Source organism: Acipenser ruthenus, chromosome 14 (assembly GCF_902713425.1).
Source record: "Acipenser ruthenus chromosome 14, fAciRut3.2 maternal haplotype, whole genome shotgun sequence".
Lineage (NCBI taxonomy): Eukaryota > Metazoa > Chordata > Actinopteri > Acipenseriformes > Acipenseridae > Acipenser > Acipenser ruthenus.
This window is the reverse complement of record NC_081202.1, coordinates 8,337,026-8,357,227: the sequence shown is the minus strand read 5'-3', so window position 1 is coordinate 8,357,227 and position 20,202 is coordinate 8,337,026. Positions and strand designations below refer to the sequence as shown.

General features: G+C 34.6%; 1 protein-coding gene across 4 annotated transcripts in view; it reads right to left on the bottom strand.

Moving 5' to 3' along the window:
• Positions 1-847: 847 nt before the first annotated feature.
• Positions 848-20,202, bottom strand: part of LOC117419581 (chemokine-like protein TAFA-2) — a 43,901-nt gene continuing 24,546 nt past the window's right edge. For 2 of the 4 annotated variants that reach the window (XM_034032455.3, XM_034032454.3), the window contains 5 exons: positions 13,768-13,892; positions 13,372-13,478; positions 8,693-8,845; positions 5,668-5,792; positions 848-2,943 (listed from right to left, as the gene is read on the bottom strand). In XM_034032455.3, the coding sequence (XP_033888346.3) occupies positions 2,932-2,943; positions 5,668-5,792; positions 8,693-8,845; positions 13,372-13,477 (396 nt within the window). In that variant the 5' untranslated portion in view covers position 13,478; positions 13,768-13,892 and the 3' untranslated portion in view covers positions 848-2,931. The remainder of the gene's footprint in view (positions 2,944-5,667; positions 5,793-8,692; positions 8,846-13,371; positions 13,479-13,767; positions 13,893-20,202) is intronic. The other 2 variants (XM_034032456.3, XM_034032457.3) reach the window with 1 other exon arrangement.

The following is a 20,202-nucleotide window of genomic DNA, read 5'->3' as shown; positions in this document are numbered from 1 at the left end:
AAAACAAAAAAAAAACCTTACTTTATATCACACCACCAGATCTAGACAGCCTTCAACACCTTTGTAACCATATGGTAATTGTTATTCAATGGGGCTGTAGTACCCCAAAAACACCTACATTTGCTAAAAAACCTCAGGGTAAAATGTATTTAAGAAATATTGTTTGTTTGATTATAAGTCAATCATCACTCCATCTCTTTTCCGGGGGAGGTTGTACAGGCCGCTTTGCAGAAGTCGATAATGCCATAATATTGAGCAATAATACTGAGATTTCTAGTTTCTGCACAATAAAAGTGCAGTAATAAAAGTATTGAATGGGTCAACAGTGTTAAACAGCACTGGGCTCTTTAAAGAGAAGATCGTGGGCCAAAGATACCCATACACTTTATTAAAACCATATTGTTTCTGAGAACAACTGAATCTAAATAAAGCCTCTTTCTTGCCATATGTTCACTATCTGCATCTTGCCCGTCTTCACGTCTGGAGGTAGGCAATTCAGCCTTTATACAATAATGGGCTGGGTAGTACTTTGCACTGTTCTCTTCTGTTGATTTTGTTCTGAAATCGAACTCATTTCTCAGTTCGCAGACTGCACAGGTAATACTTGATGTAATTTGGAGGGGGTGGTGACCCAAGAGTATTTTCTTTTTTTTTTTTTAATATGTATGCAAATATCTCCTTGCATTTATTATTCAGACCTTTGGAGTCCTGTTTTTGACAGCACATTTACATTTGTAGCTGGAATTAAATAATATTGTGTCTGTTCCCCCCCCCCCACCAACACAACAGATAAAATAAAGCACATGTCATACATTAAATAATGTTGAAGACATATGTTGTTTTTCTTTCTTTTGTATCACAATTTTATTCACCTCTTTGGACAACATTAACTTACTGTAAATAATACATTTTTTTCCAATAGATGGGACGATTGTATGTTTAAATACATTATATTACATTGCAGTTACATTTTGTTTTTAGACAAAGAGATTTTTATTTTTTTATTTTTTTTTATTATTGAAACAAAAATATTCCAAAAGCATGATTTAGAATTATATGCATACTTTAAGCTTTAAACATGACAGCCTAGGTTTAAAAAAAGTTGAAGTGTTAAGTTAACTTTCCATATACGTACTGCAACAAATGAGTCCAGCGATTAGCCTTCAACTCTTTTCCAAGTGCCTTCCTCATCATCGTTCAGTAAAATTAATTAAATAAAAGTTGAATAATTTGATATTCCAATCATTTAAAAACTACAGTAGTTGAGATACATCTGGATAATTTTGTTCAGCCCTGGACATGTTTCCTTCAACGTTGGTGCGAGTGCTTTTGATGTCAGATATACTCTAAACTAAAAAGGTACACTAGCAAACGTCTTGATTGTGGTTTATTGGGTTCACAATGAGTACAAATACATTTTGATGACAGTGCTGGGTTTTTAAAAAATAGTATGTACTATCACTGCAGCACATCTGGCAGAAGAAGTAACAAAAGCCTGCGATATGTATATATTAGGGGACATAAACTTCAACTAACATCAGCAGTTTATAATCAGAGCCTGGTGCTAAAATAATAGATTAGAGGGATCTCATAAATGCAAACATATTCCTGCAGATCCTTGCCAGACCAAATAACACTATAATAAAGTTTTCTTTAACTATGATGTGTTAAAGAAATTATGTATCATGTCAGAATTATTAGTCACAGATATTTAAAGTAGTGTTTTACACCCAAGTTTGAAACTGTGTTGCTGGAATTTCCACAATGTAATTGAATGGGCAACTGAGTAGAATTAGGCCTGTCACACTGAAGTCTTTCCTGTCTTATTGACTTCACTTCAAGTATCTGAAGCCTGCATGAAATACATTTATTGGAAAAACAAAATGGTTCTGCAAAACAAACAGAATCCTTTTGAATGATTACCCTGTCTTGTTTTAGCTTCTGCCAGGAATATGTGTTTGAAATAATGTTACATTGGGTTTATAGGAGGGTTAATTGGTTTCATGTACAGTATTAATTTGGTGTTTCCTTTTTATTTAGTATTCAATATGACTTGAGTTCTGTGATTTTATTTTTAAACTAAAATGTTTTTTAACGTCCTTCTTAAAATGCCAAAAGTTATACCATCACTAAACACTAAATAGTTTAGGTTCAGAAACATAAATGCGTCCTAGAAATGTCAGTGCTGTTCGTTGCTGTTTACTAGAAGTTGGCATCTCTATTTTTAACCTAATTTACTAGAAATGGACCAGCATTGCACACGATTTACAAGGTATGGAACTGATAAGAGATGAAAAGACCATTTAAAAACTCACAGGTGATTTCACAGATCCTGTTTAGCACTAATCTGGGACTACCTTACTTAAGGCATTATTAGGTAGTCCAAGACTTGTGAATATTTTGTATATAATTTACATATATTTAGGCATAGACTGTCAACAGTTATCACTACTCAACATTATCGTCTTCATATAACAAAGACAATCCCACGGTATTGAAAAACGCATTTAAAAGCAAATAAACCTGTTCACCTTTTACTGTGGCAAAGAACATTATTTCATTTTTTAATAACATTATCCTCGGTATTCCAGCACGTGGCAGAGATGACTGTTTCATAACAGCATGTTCGGTTGCAAAAGAGCACATATGTTCACCTCCTACTTATTACCTCCTAGTTATTTTTTAAAGAGAAGATCTGCTTGCTGTTTACTCCACTGCAGGTCTTCATAAATGAAAATCTCCTCTAGCTGTCCTTGTTTTCCTTGTGCTATTCTTCTGTATTCCAAATGTAGGCATATTTCTTCATTAAAACGACAAAGTTATGAAAACCCATTTTTATGTACAAAAAAACCCCCACAGCTCCCGAGGAACCGCAGCAGGTTAGGAGCGAGTTCAAAATCTCAGGATGCTGATTGCCATTCAGATCTTGAACTATCGAGCTACCTATAAAGAAATAGAAAATACCAGTATTAACATTTTCAGTTCAAATAAATACATATAGGAGCTGAATATCTCTATATGGTAAAGATCCTGGGGGGTGGGGGGGGGGGTCTCTGTATTTCGGGATCTAGTTTCCAGCCTGTTCTTGTTGGGACCCCTTTACATGCAACATTAGTAGTTAATTAGTAAAATAGTGAGTTTAGCAAATACGTTTCATCTTCATTATTATTATTTATTTCTTAGCAGACGCCCTTATCCAGGGCGACTTACAATTGTTACAAGATATCACATTATTTTTACATACAATTACATTATTTTTTACACATTATTTTTAAATACAATTACCCATTTATACAGTTGGGTTTTTACTGGAGCAATCTAGGTAAAGTACCTTGCTCAAGGGTACAGCAGAAGTGTCCCCCACCTGGGATTGAATCCACGACCCTCCGGTCAAGCTAAGTATTCATTAAGTATTCATGAGTATCCTTTTGGATCTAGAGTCTGAATGGAAATAGTGCTGTTTACTGTTTTGAATATAAATATTTATCACTTCTTCACAGAATTTAGCTGACATTCGGTATTTAAAAAATTTAAAACACAGCTTTTTTTATAATCATTGTGTTGCGTAATTGTTGTGCTACAACACAATTTATTGTCTTGTAGTGTTCATATTACTCCCGTCACACTTGCTGCACAAATCAGATTTGATTCTGATGAGCTTTTTTTTTTTCTTTTCTAAATAAACTCTTGATTGTATGCACAGGTTCCAATAAAACTCATTTGCAATGCAGGTTTCATTCAGCTCCAACTTCATTGAACTGCATCAAACAAAATCAAAGAAACATATTAAATAAGTACAAACACAAGTGATCCATTGCATACCTGATCCATTGCAATTGGAATACTTGTGTTTTCATTTGGGAAACTGAGGCTGAGATGAAACATATTAAATGGGTTCAATGTAAAATAACTGGTCTCATTCATCAACTGAAAAAGTTACTTCTTTCTAATGTGTTGTTTTATATACAGTATCTCCCTTTCTGTAGAAAAAAAGAGCAACTAACTGAGAGGTTAAGGTTTTGGAGAATTATCATTCTTTTGTTTGTGAGTAAATTTCCATTTTTATCTTCATACTGTCTGCAGTTCTAAGCTTACATGCTTTGCTGAAGGTTAAGTGGCATGTCAGAAAGATATCCTATTGATTTATGACTGCCTGTGAAACCCAACAAGTACAGCTCCCCCTCCCAACACCACTGGTACATTTTCATTGGCTATTCCAGTACTTCTCAAAGGTAATATCCTAGCCTTTATAGAGGTACAATAAAAAGCAGTACCACACATCATCATTCTTACTTGTCTTATCTGTACTTTCACGCCTAGTTTCTCCAAGTTTACTTTCTCCTACTTTTTGTATTTTCTTTTTGAATAATCATTAATGTCTGTTAAAATAAGCAGTCACGGGGTAATGTTTCCCCCTCTGTGTATTTTAAACAGGTTAATAATAATAATAATAATAATAATAATAATAATAATAATAATAATAATAATAATAATAATAATATAAAAACATCACTGTTTTTGGACAGTGTAGTGTTTATCAGGACATTTTTCACCCTGTCAATAAGACACAACAGTGTCCTCAATCAGTGCCGCTATTTCTATATTAAGACTTGATAAAAAAAAACTTTTAATATATTTTTTACTTAGAGTATATTTTGATTTTGTGTTTTATAGTTATAGATGATGGATAATTCTAGAATTTGTATGAAAAGTACATAGTAATGTGTAAATCTAGATACTGCATCTACACTGATTAGAATTTCATAAAAAGGTTGACAGATACTATCCTAGTTGGGCTAAGCATAAACCTGAACTCCCTTTCGGATTTGCTTTTCCCAAGCACTCAAAATTCCCAAGCAATTTCATTGACTAGAACTCCAATCCAAATCTAAAAATCAGATCCTCTGCATGTTGTTGAAAATAAACACAAAAAAAGAACTCAGAATATGATATGCAAGATATTCTAATAGAAGAAATCTACAATTCTATTTAACGGTCCTTGGCAACTAATACTTAGCAGCAAGCCTTTCAAAAAAGTGATGTCAGACATTAAGCTACCATATCACTATAAAATCTGTCAATTTGTATGACAGGAGAGATGATTGCCACTGTAAGCATGTTTTTGATAATTACTGTACACCAGGGAACATAGAATAGCTGATTTCTGAGTGTCTGATTTGATGATGTCATGATTTGGCATGATCAAAACCCATTTTCCTCTTCATCTGGGATCTTCATTAAAATAAAGACCAGGACTAATCCAATGGTCTTATATTGTACCTGAACTGAACAAAACCTGAATTATAGTTTAACTATTGTTGATTGTCATAGGCAAGATCCAGTTACCCTTTGTTTGTCATAAGGAACTTATTTATTTTTTTATTTTTTATTTTTTTTAAGTTATAGAATTCCTCTCATAAAGATGGGTTACATTTTCAGCCGTGTCACTGACTGATGAATCAAATTCAATAAAGCTTGTTTTATGGTAGACATGTGGATTTATCTGGTAAACAATGGGTCAACATTTGATGTTGTTGTTTGAAAATGTGACCTACAAGTTTTATATTTATCACTTTTTATATAGTTTCTCAAAATGTATAGTCCAACGTTGTATGTGGAATTTAACAGTAAGTTCTTAAAAGGGACTACATTTCAGGGTGAACATACCTTAGTTGTTTTTACTTTATTTCCCGAAGCACAGCTCCAGCCTTTGAGATCTGGGAGGACTTTACATTCCTCTCCATCCATGCATGGATGCATTTGACACCACCATTTCTGCTCCACAATTGAGGCTAGAGAATATGGAAAAACAAAGTCAATATATCATTTATATAACTTTGGACATCAAAATCATTGTTATGCTCTCAGCATGCAGAAATTGCAGGTTGTTGACAAAGCATTATCAAGGCGTGTCATACTACTAATAAAATGTGCCAAAGCCAGTCTACTATTTCAGATCGATCTAATTAGTCAACAACATTAAAATCTGTCATCTTTAATCCATTGGTTCAAAATAAGTTTATACAGTGGAGATGCTGAGTGTATATTTTCTTCCAAGTTGCAAATTTCAGTTGAATTTCTGGAATATAAATGGTTCTGTATGTTCAATATTTGTAATAACTGCAACCCTTAAAGCTGTCAAACAGATACTCAGTTGAAGATGACTGAAGTAATCTTGTACATACATTATTAAAATGTCAACATCATATTAAAGGATAATCAAAAACAATTACATCATAGATTATATAAATCATTATGCATACAATTACTATAGATGATGAATGAATCACGAATCACAATTTCTACAGCATTTAGTTTACTTTATCCTTCTCAGCTTGTGTTTTCTCTCAGCAGGGTTTCCAGTTAGTACTCTTAGCTTAATCCAGTATTGAAAAACACCTCTACAATCCTTGAAAATATAAAATGTAAACATGCCTTTCTTAAATATTGAGCTTCTTACTCTTTAATTCATATTTCATTTGATATTGTACAAATGAAGATCTTCATTCCTGTTATTAGCCCAACATGAAGGTCAAACTCTGAGCTTTCAAGGCTAAATATCTAGGTTCCCATTTTGAATGGACCAATAGTATAAGTATGTGTTTGGCACAGATTCTTAGTCTTGAAGACCTACATTTATTTTTACAGTTACCTTCTTAACAACATTTGAGAAATCAGCATCAAATAAAAAATCTGCTAAAGTAAAATTTGGATTCTTAAGTTTTGAAATAATACAGTCAAATGTGTGGAGCAGCTGGCTGGAGTTGAGTGGAGCCACAAGGTCAAAACCGAAACAATTCTAGTGCCTAATTTACCACTTGCCGGAATGAAATGTAGCACTAAAAATTATTAATATTAATAATGAATACTTTGGCACATATTCAAGGCTATCTGCAAAGAGCATACAGGAATCCCTTCTGAGATGAAGCCTGCTTTAGTTTTATATACATCACAGACACCAACCCACCTCCAAATAAAACCGTGGCAGTAGCAATTATTTTCAATTTTAGGTTTAATTTTCAGGATAACATCTAATTGTTGACTTCCATTCAGCATCTTTCACCTTGAGAACAAGTCATTGTTTCTGTTAAATTCTAAGGGTTTGTATTAATGAGAGAAAAGTCAATTGGATCAGCTCACCTCTTGATCTTTAGAGGAAAAAAAGGACCTGTGCAATATTTCTTCACATATCTACCACAAATAGACCCTATTAAAAATATGTTACTTCTTTTATTAAAGTAGCTCAAAATCTTGTTTAGTTTACCATAACCTTTTAAAGAACAGGTCTGTTTACCATGAGTGTTACACCAAGGCCAAGCGATAACCAAACTGACGAGTACGGGTGAGGGTCATGTCCAATACAGTGACGTCAAAATGTGTCAGACACTGACTGAAACAAACAAGCTATAATTGTAGTGCAGGCTGAATTGAAGCTGATTAACAATGCAATGATGCCTCTTAAGAGGGTGAAATATCACAGTGGAGTAAAAAGCTCCTGCATTTATTGTCTAAGTACAAGTCTATGGGGTATCTTAGGGGTATAGGTTTCAATGTGGCCACTGTTAGATTAAAGAATACATTGCTAAAATCATTAGTTTTTTTTTATCAGCCAACGTGTTATTTAAAAAAAGCTGCAGCACCATCTAGTGCACAGCTGTGTATTACCAGCAAAACAAAACCTGATCCAAAGTGGCAGATCATGAGATGCTGCTGTCCTTCTTTGGTAATGATACTTTAGCTGATCTAGCCTATGTTTAATATATCTATGGCAGCTAACTAGAACTTAAGAGCTTTGTATCAAGACCTTATCAAGAACTCTGAAACTCTGAAATCATGGTTAACAGTTACGTTTAAAAAAATGCCTCTGTTTAAATAAAATCCAAACAATAAAAAATATGTCATGTTTTTGGTTACAAAGTTTATTTAAAAATTGCTCAAAACAGCTGTAGTCACGATATAAACTTACCTTAGGGTGTTCTCGCAGTAGCAACACACATGGAGCAATAATCAAATCGAATTTGGTATTGCTAATCTTGAATGACACATTATGTGTTAAATAAACAAGAAAGCCACCGTTTAATGTATGTGAGAGACTCAAATAGGACCTGACCTCACCCATAGGTATGACTCGGCATGTCAGGGCAATTGCCTTTTAAAGACTTGTGGGAGATATTGCTTGCACTTCAAGATTTGCTGTCTCCAAAGAGTGTTCTCCCTAGGCAACAACTGAGCTAGTCTGTACAGCTGGTTTTCCAAATAAGCCACTGAGGGTACATACAGTAAAGCACTTAATGGCCTGGGAACCATAGACTGCATGCATGTAGTCAAACTCATTTAATATAATGGTAAATAAGCAGAATGGAAGAATAAGCCACGTTGACTTTATAAGGCGTTCACCAACAACCTGACAAGTTACACATCGATTATTCCATGCTTTTACTGTATATCCCAAAGAGATATTTAGTTGGGCAGAAATCTGATAAATGTGATGGATATTAACCGGTGTGTGATAAGAACCCAGTTGGTACTATCATGAGTGTGTCCCCATTGACTCTCATTATATTCTGTCTGGGACATTTCAATGTTATAATAAGCAGATGGTAACAATAACATGGGTTAAATAAACAAGCAGGTTTTAATATATACATTTTCAATTATATAAAAGACAACTTTAAACAAAGAAATCCCCTACCATCAACACAGGAAGGGGCAGCACGAGTCGTCCCTGCCACTTGTCCTGGAAAGCAGGAGCACTTTATTGTCTGAGACCTTTCTTCTATCTTGTTCTTGTTGCAACATCTGTGTATTGCCACCACCTCACAGGTTCCCGTTTTGACATGGTGAGCTGTGGAAAAAAGAAGTATCGACGTCAAATACTCATTTCAATGTTATTCCCCTGATTAGCATGAGACATGTATTGGTTTTGATTAAATGTTTTAACACAGGGATGGAAACGCCTATAAATATAAATATATATATATATATATATATATATATATATATATATATATATATATATATATATATATATATATATATAGCTCAAAGAGCCATCTCAGCAAAATCCCTCAGGGGATGACCTGTAAACTTGATTACAAAGTGAAACCAAATAATGTCTAGTGTTTGATGTTGCAGATATGTGAAGGTACCAATATATATATATATATAACCTGTTACTTCTTTTATCCTGGAAACTGTAATAAATCTAGTAAGTGAATTTCCCTGGAACTATCCATGTCTTTGTCTTCCCAGGCCTCGGACTGGTCCTGCAGCTAGATAAAACTGAAGCCAATTTAGAGTGTGTCTTGGATCGTCTTTCGTCATGCATGCCTTGCCTAGAATATTTTTTTTTATACCTAAAATAATAAATTACTCCTTCACATTAGAAATACTCTCTTTTGTTCTTTATCTGGCAGCGGTTTCCCATTCACTAAAAAAAAAAAAAAAAAAAAAACGACAAAAAACACTTTTAGACACTGATGTCTGAAGCAATTACAGGCGATTCTAAGCAATTCTAACTTGGCCTTCCTTGCCAAGACTCTTGTGCAGCTGATCACTTGCACGCTGTCTTAACTCAAGGTGACTCATTCAAGAAGTTTCATTCTGGGTCTCATCCATTTCACTGTACTGAGGCAGCCCCCTTTAATGAATTCTGACTGAATCATTATCTATTTTAATTTTGTTAGACCTTAGTACGGCCTTTCATACCGTCAGTCAAAGCGTATCTGTCAGGGCCATCTGGAAAATCATATAGGCCCTTCAGTTTACGGTGGTGTGTGAAACAGATAGCAGCAGGTTCCATTATTATTTTGTTGTTGTTGTCTACTGTTTTATAAAAATCAATAAAAGTGAAAGTGAAGCATCATAGTTGCTAGTTTCTTATTTCGTAATGTTAAAAAAACTGTACTTAATTTAAGACTTAATGCTTTAAAAATATGGTAATAATGTAATAATTCTGTGTTACTGCTTGGTTAATACTGAACCTTGCTACTGCTTGAAAACAAGCCAGATTAAGACTCTGCACTGATTCTTAATTTCTTTCTCAGGCACTTTATTATAATGTACTATTTACCCAACCCAATCCCATCCAGCTGACATATCAGCTTGTTTCAATGGCCTATACTTAGATACTTACTACTGTATTTTTTGAAAAATTACATCTATTTGGGCTAACTGGAATCTTGGGTAATTTTAATTTTATATTCTTCAAACCTTTCCAGCATTATAAATGGGTATGAACCCTGTTTCGTAGCTTTGTTCAGCTATCCAGGCTATATGTTAGTGCTTTTTAAAACAATATTAAAGAAAAAAAATATCCGAAGAAACAATACTTATTGTAATAGATATTAATATTAATAATGCATTTTACATATTGAAATTTGTATTTATTTTATTTATTTGTTCATTCTTTAACCAGGAAAAAAAACACTGAGACCAATGCCTCTTTTATAAGAGTGTTCGATGACCAGAAACAGACAGCAGTAATTTCACATCCCTAAACATCACGCTAAAAGACAATCTTATCATACATTCAATCTGGGTTCAGAAACATTTACACTTCGATAATTCTGTAATGACTATATTCTATACACAAAAAATGGTAAACCTTGGCAATAAGAAATGATTAAATCAGTACCCTAATCTTTAAAATTGTACAGCTTTGCCCATCTCAGCAAACAGTGTGTAGAAAATCCCCCAGGGGATGACCTGTAAACTTGATTACAAAGTGAAACCAAAAAATGTCTAGTGTTTGATGTTGCAGATATGTGAAGGTTCCAAGAACAGGATTAAATGTTAAGCCTTTCCAACTGAAAACTGTCATGAGATATCTTTGCCTATTGACCCGTTCCATATCTTGAGAAAATCTGAGGTATTTACTTGGACTGAGGTCAAGGATTGCTTCGGAGATCAGATTGGCTATTTTCTGATTCCCTGTATCTATCCATTTATGTTTAGAAGGTTTTATAAAACACTAAATCCATTCAGAAATATCAGCAAAAATTGATGTTCTTAGAGCATGTGACTAGTTTCAGCTTATCAGTTGAGAAGTAATGCTATTATCGGATTCGTGTTTGCATCAACTTCCACCCCCTTCAACAAATAACGGATTTAGGGAAAATCATATTTAAGAATCATACTCATACTGCATGTGTATTAAACCGAGATATTTTAGAAATATTATTATCATCAGCAGCAGTTACAATACAAGCAAAATCTTAATGACTCTTGAGCTTACATATCTCAGAGAGGAAAACAAACACCAGGTGCTTGTGCCCATTTTCTATTATTAGTGGTGCCCTGTCATTAAGACTGTTTTATTTGCATCATTGTCAATAAACCGGTTATATTATTCATATTTGTAAAAAAAAAAAAGAATGTTAATATAGATACAGTAGCCTCATATAAACAGCAGATCAACTCTGAACAAAGTAGAACTGAATGAACTTATTTGTATTTGTACAAAAAACGTTGGCAATACAGGTAGAATAATGCAGGTAGTGTAACGTACAGTAGATAGAGTACTATAGACAGACTAATATACATAGCACAACATAGATACTATAGTATAATATATATTGCATAATATATATGCTGTAATGTACATAAAATAATACTTCCAGATTTAGGTTTCTAAAATATATTGTTATGGGACAACAGAATAGAGAGATTATTGTTTCCCATTCAAACAGTAAGCCACAGGACACAAAAACACACATTTTCAATGTGTCTTTAAAACTAAAAAAAGCTGCTGCTTTATACAATAATAACAGTTGCCATCAGTCCTTTAGAAATATGGTAAACACATTAATTCCCTGATCCAATGTGTCATTTAAAGAGTATTAGAAGCAGCAGATTCCTTTGCATGCAGCTTTACTTTGTTGTCACTGATTGGCACAACAAGAAAACATAAGTCATTTTTCTCATGCCCTTCAGCAAATTAAATATAGCATGTCAGTCTGAGTGTCAGTAAAGATAGTCTTACAAAATGAGTTTTGAAAATGTGTAATTATTCATTGAGCACTGGAACACAATGCATGTTTGTTAGTTCCTGGTTAAAACAAAAGCCAGGAGCATTGGGGTTAGTTGAGGGCTGACATTGAAAACCACTGGATAACAGTTTAACTAACTGCGATAGAGAACGAATGAATCGTAGTCAGCAATCTCCCTCCCGACCTGTGAGGGCGCTGTATAACGGGAACAGTGTGCCCCGGACTGGATGGTTTGGCAGTTCATTCCAGAGTCAGTTGGAAGTCGGCCAACCAGAAAGGGGGTAGAGTCACAATACCAGAAGTCATCGCCTTAATGCTGTAGACGATGTGTCAGTCATGGATTGGAGGATACGTGATTGCACTCGCTACCGAAGGGGGCGTGACTGAGGGTATATAAAGGGATGTGGCAAAGCAATCTATTCCTTTGTTATGGTTACGGAAAGACATGTAAAGGACGTACAAACGGAAAAGCACCATGAGTGTTTAGTGTTGTCTTATCTGTCTGTTTAACTGTTGTTATTTGTTATTCTAGATGGCTAAATATCCAGGAGCTGTCGTGCTAAGCCAGCATCAAACCTGAACTACACTGCACTACTGTTGTTACTGATTATTATTAAATCTCCACATGCACTAGGAGCACTCACTATTGGACTTGTGATCATGTGTGTATAAAGTGTGTGTCATTATAAGCATTATTATTTCGGGACTGAACCCTGTGGTTTACCTGTGTTATACAAACAAGCAATCCAGCACAAATAAAGAGCTGTGAACTGTGTTGTTTCTTATTACTGAACACTGCATCACCTCTACACCTGCGCACTGCAAACCACTTTGCCACACTAACTAAATAATACATTGGATTATATACATGCTTCTTGCATCTAACATGAAATAAATATATCTCTAACAGGTCAGAAAAATGTTTACAGTTAGGAAACCGCATAAATACTGTTATCATCAATGGGATATGTTTCCTTATCATTTTGTTGAGCTAGTATTTACTTACAACGACTGCCCTAAGTATAGCTATACTAAACTAATAATTTATTTATTATTTTTTTGTATTGCAAGGAATCAAACATGAAAGCTAAGCTCTACCGCTGCTTAGACCATTACCTATAGAAATATTTCGACAATATGGCATTCTCGGTTTCGTTTAAATATTGCCCCGCAGAACCCAAACACACTTCTATAAATCTACACCTTTACAGATACAAGTCTGATCTGGTTTTCAAAGCTGTATGAGCACACAGCCCTGCTTGCTATGATCAAAGACAGGCCAGAAGACAAATACAAGCAAATTCTGATATTGTTTAGCATCATTAAGTCACATATTATGCAGTTACATGCAGAAAAAGAAAAGCCCAGGGAAATAACTTACCTTTATGGTGGCTTACTGCTGTTACTGATTTCCCCCAAAGGGTTATCACGCAGATAACAAGTAGCAGTGTCCTTTGTGTTGCTTTTTGTGTGTATCTCTTACTCATCCTAAAAGTAAAAAAGAAAAGCATATTCTGAATTACTTACAGTTCAAAATCGTGTTTGTGAAGAGATTTGTTTTTCTAAGCTGAACTGTTTTCTGTTATGACTTCTGGATTTCCGTACCTTTTACAACCAGATGAAAAACTAAACAGTTAAAACTGAGAGAATCTAAATGTATGCAAAGGTAAATGTGAATCTTAGATTTGCTGGTCTGGTCTGATCCGGTCCTGTGCCCACATGGCAGGGGCTGCTTTAACCCAGAATTACTACTGCAGAGATGGATGTGTCTAATTACCTTAGAACCTTATCAACATTCAGCTGGATGCTTTTCTGAAAAGGGAAATGACTGGCATTAGTCCCAGGTGGGAGCCTCTATTACTCCCAGCCAGCAGGTGTGAATCAGATTTGTATTAGATTGCACTGGAAAAAACAAATGATATACAGTTAGATACAGTATATTTTTTAAGACCCCAATCTGAAATAAAACCACAACAGCTTAGTGTTTGGTCCAGTTAAAGATGTAACTTTTTTTTTCCTTGTTATATTTGTTGTGTTTCTTATGGCGCTTTAAGAAATCCAGGGGTGGATTCAATCTCAATTCCAAGGTAGAATAAATGTTTATCTTAAAATAAAACTTCACAGTGCCTTCCAATTGTTTGGTATTAAAACTAAAATTCAAGAAGCCACACAAAGGGGATTTTGCCGCTTCTGTAACACAGTGCCTTGTAGGGGGTGTGTCATTTTAAGGTGGTATAAAAATACATTCATTCAAGCATTGTAGAACCTGCAGTAGGTATCACTTTTTTAAAGACATCTTCAAAGTTGCTCTTAAGGTCTGATTACACTGGGCGCGGTAGCGGAAATCGGTAAACCGTACAGCAAAAAAAATAGAATCTATTGTTTTGAATGGGTGCAATCACACAGAGTGCAGAACACAGTGTGTGACGTTATCTGCACTATGTACAGTGAGAGATGGCGAACGAAAGACTGGTTTTCAGGGTGCAAAAATGCCCTCAACTGTATAATACGCCCCGTCCAGATTATATGGATATGCTAAAGAAGCAAGAAACCTGGGACACCATAGCGGCCAAACTAGACATGTCAAGTAAAATTATTTGCATTTGAAGAGCAACAGAGTGTGCTGTGTTACTTTTTGGTAGCGTGGCAAGTGTGAGCTGTGCAGGGCACAATATAAATCTCTGCATTCAGAAAAGCTTGGAGGATGTATGACAAGTCCATACGTTAGTGACAGCAGCAAGGAGACTGGTTGCACATTTTAAAAAGAGTGAGATGGCAACAAGTGCTTTAATGGGAAACAAACAGAAATGCTGAACACAGAAAAAGCACCACTCAAGTTAATACAGGACTTACAAACAAGGTGGAACGCGGTTTATTTTATGTTTATTATATGTTTGACTTTGTTTACATCAGCTGAATGACCCAAGTAATGAGGTCATGCCAATGCTTTTTGTGTCATTTCTTGACCCCACAATTTCGCCATCTGGATTTCCTATCCGAACAGGACAAAGCCCACGTGTCTGAAGCACTGTCTTCCAAACTAGTGAGGCTGGTGGAGGACAACCTTGAGAATGACAGAACTCATGCCAGTACAAGCAATGGAATTGTTACTTCGTGGACGGCAACAAACACACATTACTTACAAGGAAACCTTAATCCAGGAAGAGATGACGATTTATGCTTCTGAAACTCCATTAAACATCAGTGAAGATCCCCTGATTTGGTGGAAAAATAACCAGACACGCTTTCCCAACCTAGCAGCCTTGGCAAAGAGCATGTTAAGTATCCCTGCAACATCGGTCCCGAGCGAGCGTGTGTTCAGCAAAGCAGGGATGCTTGTGAACAAACTCTGTTCTTCTTTGAAACCGGAGAATGTGGATGCCATAATATTTCTGAATAAAAACAGAAAATAAGCTCTGGAGAGAGCACAGACTTTGTTACATTGGACTTGTAAAAAAAACAATGCATCGATGCATCTGGTCTTTATGAAAAGGATGCATCTATACTAAAAAAAAAACACCATCGTCCCAGCCCTAGATAATACATTTACATATACCGCAAGGTTTCCCGCCGCCAGTGTAATATGAAAAACCGCACGGTTTACCGCTTTCCTCTATCACTCCCAGTGTAATCACACCTTTATACAGCACGCTTGAAGATTCATGTTTAAAAAACAATAACAAAATACAGAAACAAAATATAAAATGGACATTATATCTTAACAAAGTAAACCAAACACAACTATAGACTGCACAAGTGTAAACCTTTACAATAGATTTGTATGTTTTTATTATTGAAGGAGACAGTAATCTAATCCTGCCCCTTTTTCATACCGACATTCTTTATAGGCATAAAGGTCTGGACCAAATAATAATGTTATCAGAAACAATAGAGTGTCATAAAAAAACACATACAAAATATATTGAACTAGTACTATATTAAATATTAGGAAAATGTATTTGATATAATGTATTATGATATCCCATAATTATAATACAACATGCCCTCCCATCAACCTCCCACAAAACCAGATACACATATTGTAGTGATGATGTTTCAGTTTACTAATGCTACCACTGTGTGAGTTGTATGTGTACATGCCTTATTTAAAAAAAAAGTCTTTATATGCATACCATGACTGAAAATCTCCTGCTTACTCATAAATAATGTATGTTATGATAACTTGTGTCAAGAAATTGTCTTGCAATCCTGTATTGCTTTATTAATACACATTAAACAAATAGGTGTCCTGGAATATGGCAACTATCAGTGTTAGACATAGTGATTATATAACATCCTGGATGTTTATGTTTAATAATGTAATTACATAAAGCCAAAAATAGGTTTGATTTTGATTCAACAATAAAAGTCTGAGGTTTTAATAGAGGTCTGACCCTTGCATCCACTCCAATCTAAGAACTCAATCTTTTCTCTTCCAATCAATTTGTCATATCTTGCATTATTTTTCATGGCTACATGATTAGTTTTCCTGGTTTCCAAGGCATGCTCCTTCAAATCATTCAAGTGTCTGTGCTCTTGATGAAGTTGGACTAGACTGTGTGTTCAGACGAGAGCTAAAAGGCATCGCAAGAGCAAGAGGAACACAAACTGCAGCTGTGTCGCACAAGAAGCCGATTCTAGAAAAGTATATATATGTGTGTGTGTGTTAAGTGTTTACTGTATATAACTCTGTAAAAGTCTGTATTTCAAATGCTTTTTTGAGAACAGTTCTGGTTCTGTCACATGTTTAAGGTCGCCAGACTAAACATAAACACAAAAATAAAGCCGCCTTCACGGATTCCAATATAGTTTGGCCCACCAGATCATTTTATGAGACAACTTGAGACATATATTATTGTGTGATAATATATTCTGAACCATACAGTATTCAATTTGTAATTAAATGTTTACTATATCATACTGTTATCATAAGGAAGTGGAATTAAAGTATTAATTGTAGTTAATCTTTGAATACTTCTACATAAAAACATAAAACTGTATGCATTTTGGGCAAATGATAATCTGAGGTTTTAAAATAGTAAAACAGGCTTTCTTGCCTAATTACCCCATACAGATTTCTTAAAGTACTGTACTACTGAATAATAAATGCCATACAGTACTTAAAATAAGATTTACCATTATATAATTTAATATCCGTGGAATATTTTAATAAAGACAAGGATCTATAGTCAGGATCATTTATCACCTAATCATTTTAAAACTCACTGAAGTATATGATTGCCATTCAGGACACCCACATGGGAGAGATAGAGAAAGAGACATTTCAATTGAAATATGATGGCCAAAAACAAGGCTTAAAATTCATAAGAGAAGAAACTATTTTTTTTATACCTGTATAACACATCCTCCTCACTATTCAGTATTGTCAATTGCCATACTTATTTAAGAAAAGAGATAGGCACTGTTTGGGGGATTCTATATGACACCTTTACTAACAAACTGTCTGTTATTATTGTTATTATTTTGTATTTAAATATGTTTTTAGTAACCTTGAGCAAACTGGCAATGACACGCTGTGATAGTGAATGGCACACAAGGACAAAAAGAGAATCTATAACAGACTACACCACACAACACTGCCTGTAAAACCTACTGTATTAGTTCAAATTTATACCATTATCTCCCATCAGGGCATCCATCTCTTCCTAGAAAATAGCATCCAAAAACTCATTCCCACCACAAAATGGAACTTCCATAGTTACTGTAGATGGTAAAGACAGAGTATCTTATCAAGCAAGTTCAAAACCAGTGTACAAACTTGTCATAAGAATATAGTGTCAAAGTATCAAAAGAATGAAGATAATCAAACTACACAGGGACACATCTCTGGACTGCATGGGCTTTCAAAAGTGTACATGTTTGATAATATTTTTCCCCAAGGTGAGTCACAGAAATGTGTTCTGAAAAGTTGTAACATTACTTTTATTATGTTAAGTAACTGTAGACACAACTATAAGTGGTTCATTAATGAAAATGTCATTGCCGTATATGGATACTTGTCGTGCAAATGCATTTTCAATTCCAGTACAATTCCATGCTGCATATATGTATGTATACTACAGTATGTTGGGTTTCAAAGCGGAAACCATCAAAATCCACATGTACAAAAATATAGGCTTCTGTTAGAATGCAAGAAATGAATTGTTCAAAACCAGCATGTAAAATATACATCAGATAAGTGTTAAAAAAGCCAGGGGTGCACGTCTTAAAACCACCACAATTACAAAGCAAATTCTGGCTATCTTTTCCTTGTAGGATTATTTAAATCAGTCACAAAATGGTTATCTAGTTTATTAGCCATTCAATTATATTTGTCATATTGTTTGGTTGTAAAAATTGCTACCGTTTTGCAATCTAGTATTTTTTTTTTAATTGAACCTTTTAACTAAAATGCCCAAACTGTCTAGCATTTACCTGATCTGCATCCATAATATTTAAATGCTGGTTTGAAATACAATTTGCATTGCAAGCCAAAGGAAGTTTAAAGCATTGACCCAGAGTGACAGGGGCAAACGTTTTTGCTCTTTTTGTGAATTTCATGTAGATACGCTTCATGGTTCAAATCCCATACATCAGCAACAGACAAGAACATGTATTTTATTTGTATTCATTTATTTGTTTTGATCAGAACACATTGAGCATTCTACAAATGAAACTCATCATTGGATATTCCCTTTGTGCTCATCCTGAAATACCAAATGCGCTCAGTTCACATCGTTTAGGTATTGTAAATGATTTTACTGAGTTTGAGATTTGCCCATGTTTAAAGTGGAACTTTATGCAGTGTTTGCTTGATTTTCAGAATAAGGGTCAACGTGGTCACCTGCCAAAACGTATACTTAATTAACAGGTCATTATCTTTTATAACATTATTTCCAAACATAACATGTACACATCATGTATTATTTTGTGAAACAATACACAATAATGTTAAATATACAATAAAAAAAACTAGAAAGTAGTCTTTCACTACTATTAATTAGAAATTAAAATAAACTAATGGGTCCTATTCACAGATGTTTAAAGACTGTTTGACTGTTTGTTCTCCTCTATGAAAGAGCTTTGACAATTAATAAACTAACACTCTTGGTGGCGAATGGAGGGCAAGAAAAATGAGGCAGAGGGCCCGGGTAAGCCCCCAGCAGTAGAATCGTATTATTGTATTCGGACTGACAACATTTTTCAAATATTCTTATCATTGTACCCCAATTTGGCTGTGAAATGCATTTTCTCCACTAGCCAGCAGAGACAATGCAATGGTGAAGACCTCTGAAGTAAGTTATACAAGTGTAAGTGCTACACAGTTCAAACACATTGAAATCCCTTGTACATATCAGGCACAATATATTAAAATGTGGTTTTCCATCCCTGCACCTTTCACACTCCATGATTCACAAACTAAGTAAGCCATGGAAGTCACATGGGTAAATTAAATGACTTTTCTGATGATAGGAGTGGGACTTTTAGGTTGTTTTTTTCCTTTTCAAATTAGGATTAGAACTAATGATCTGATCTGGATACATTTTTGGATACATACACAGTTATCTACAAACTTGGTTCCTATTCATTTAAAAAAAATAACTGCTTTGTTTGATTTAATGTATTGTTTTGGCAACAGACACACAACTTATTATGGTAATACACCATTTATGTTGCAGTATTATACAAGTACATATTACTTACAATTGCACTAGCTTATACTTCACACCATAGTTCTTAATATTGGGGTGTGCTAAGTAACATGTAAAAGCGGGTATCTCTTACAAGTATGCACATTTTTCTGAGTATGTAATATAAATACATGTTTTTTTACTCCTACTAAAATTTACCAAAAATGTACCAAATATGACAATACGTTAAGCTTTTTGCGCCGTAGTGCTGGAATAAACTTCAGAAGGTTAATTTGATCTATAGCACACTGGGATAAGCCACATCTGCATTTTACAGCAGATGAATCACCCTGGGTTGCATCAAACTCCTATTCGTGGTTGTCCCGAGATAATCCCTAAACATAGGTTAAATCCAGCAGTGGATTACCCTGGAGAATATAAATGAATCAAATCAAATTTTGTTTCTTAATTATTATTATTATTTATTTATTTATTTTTACTTGTGGTTATTTTGTAATAACTGTGTTGTTGTTTAATGTGCCACTTTATTATAACCTGAGTATTTCCAAACATAACATTCT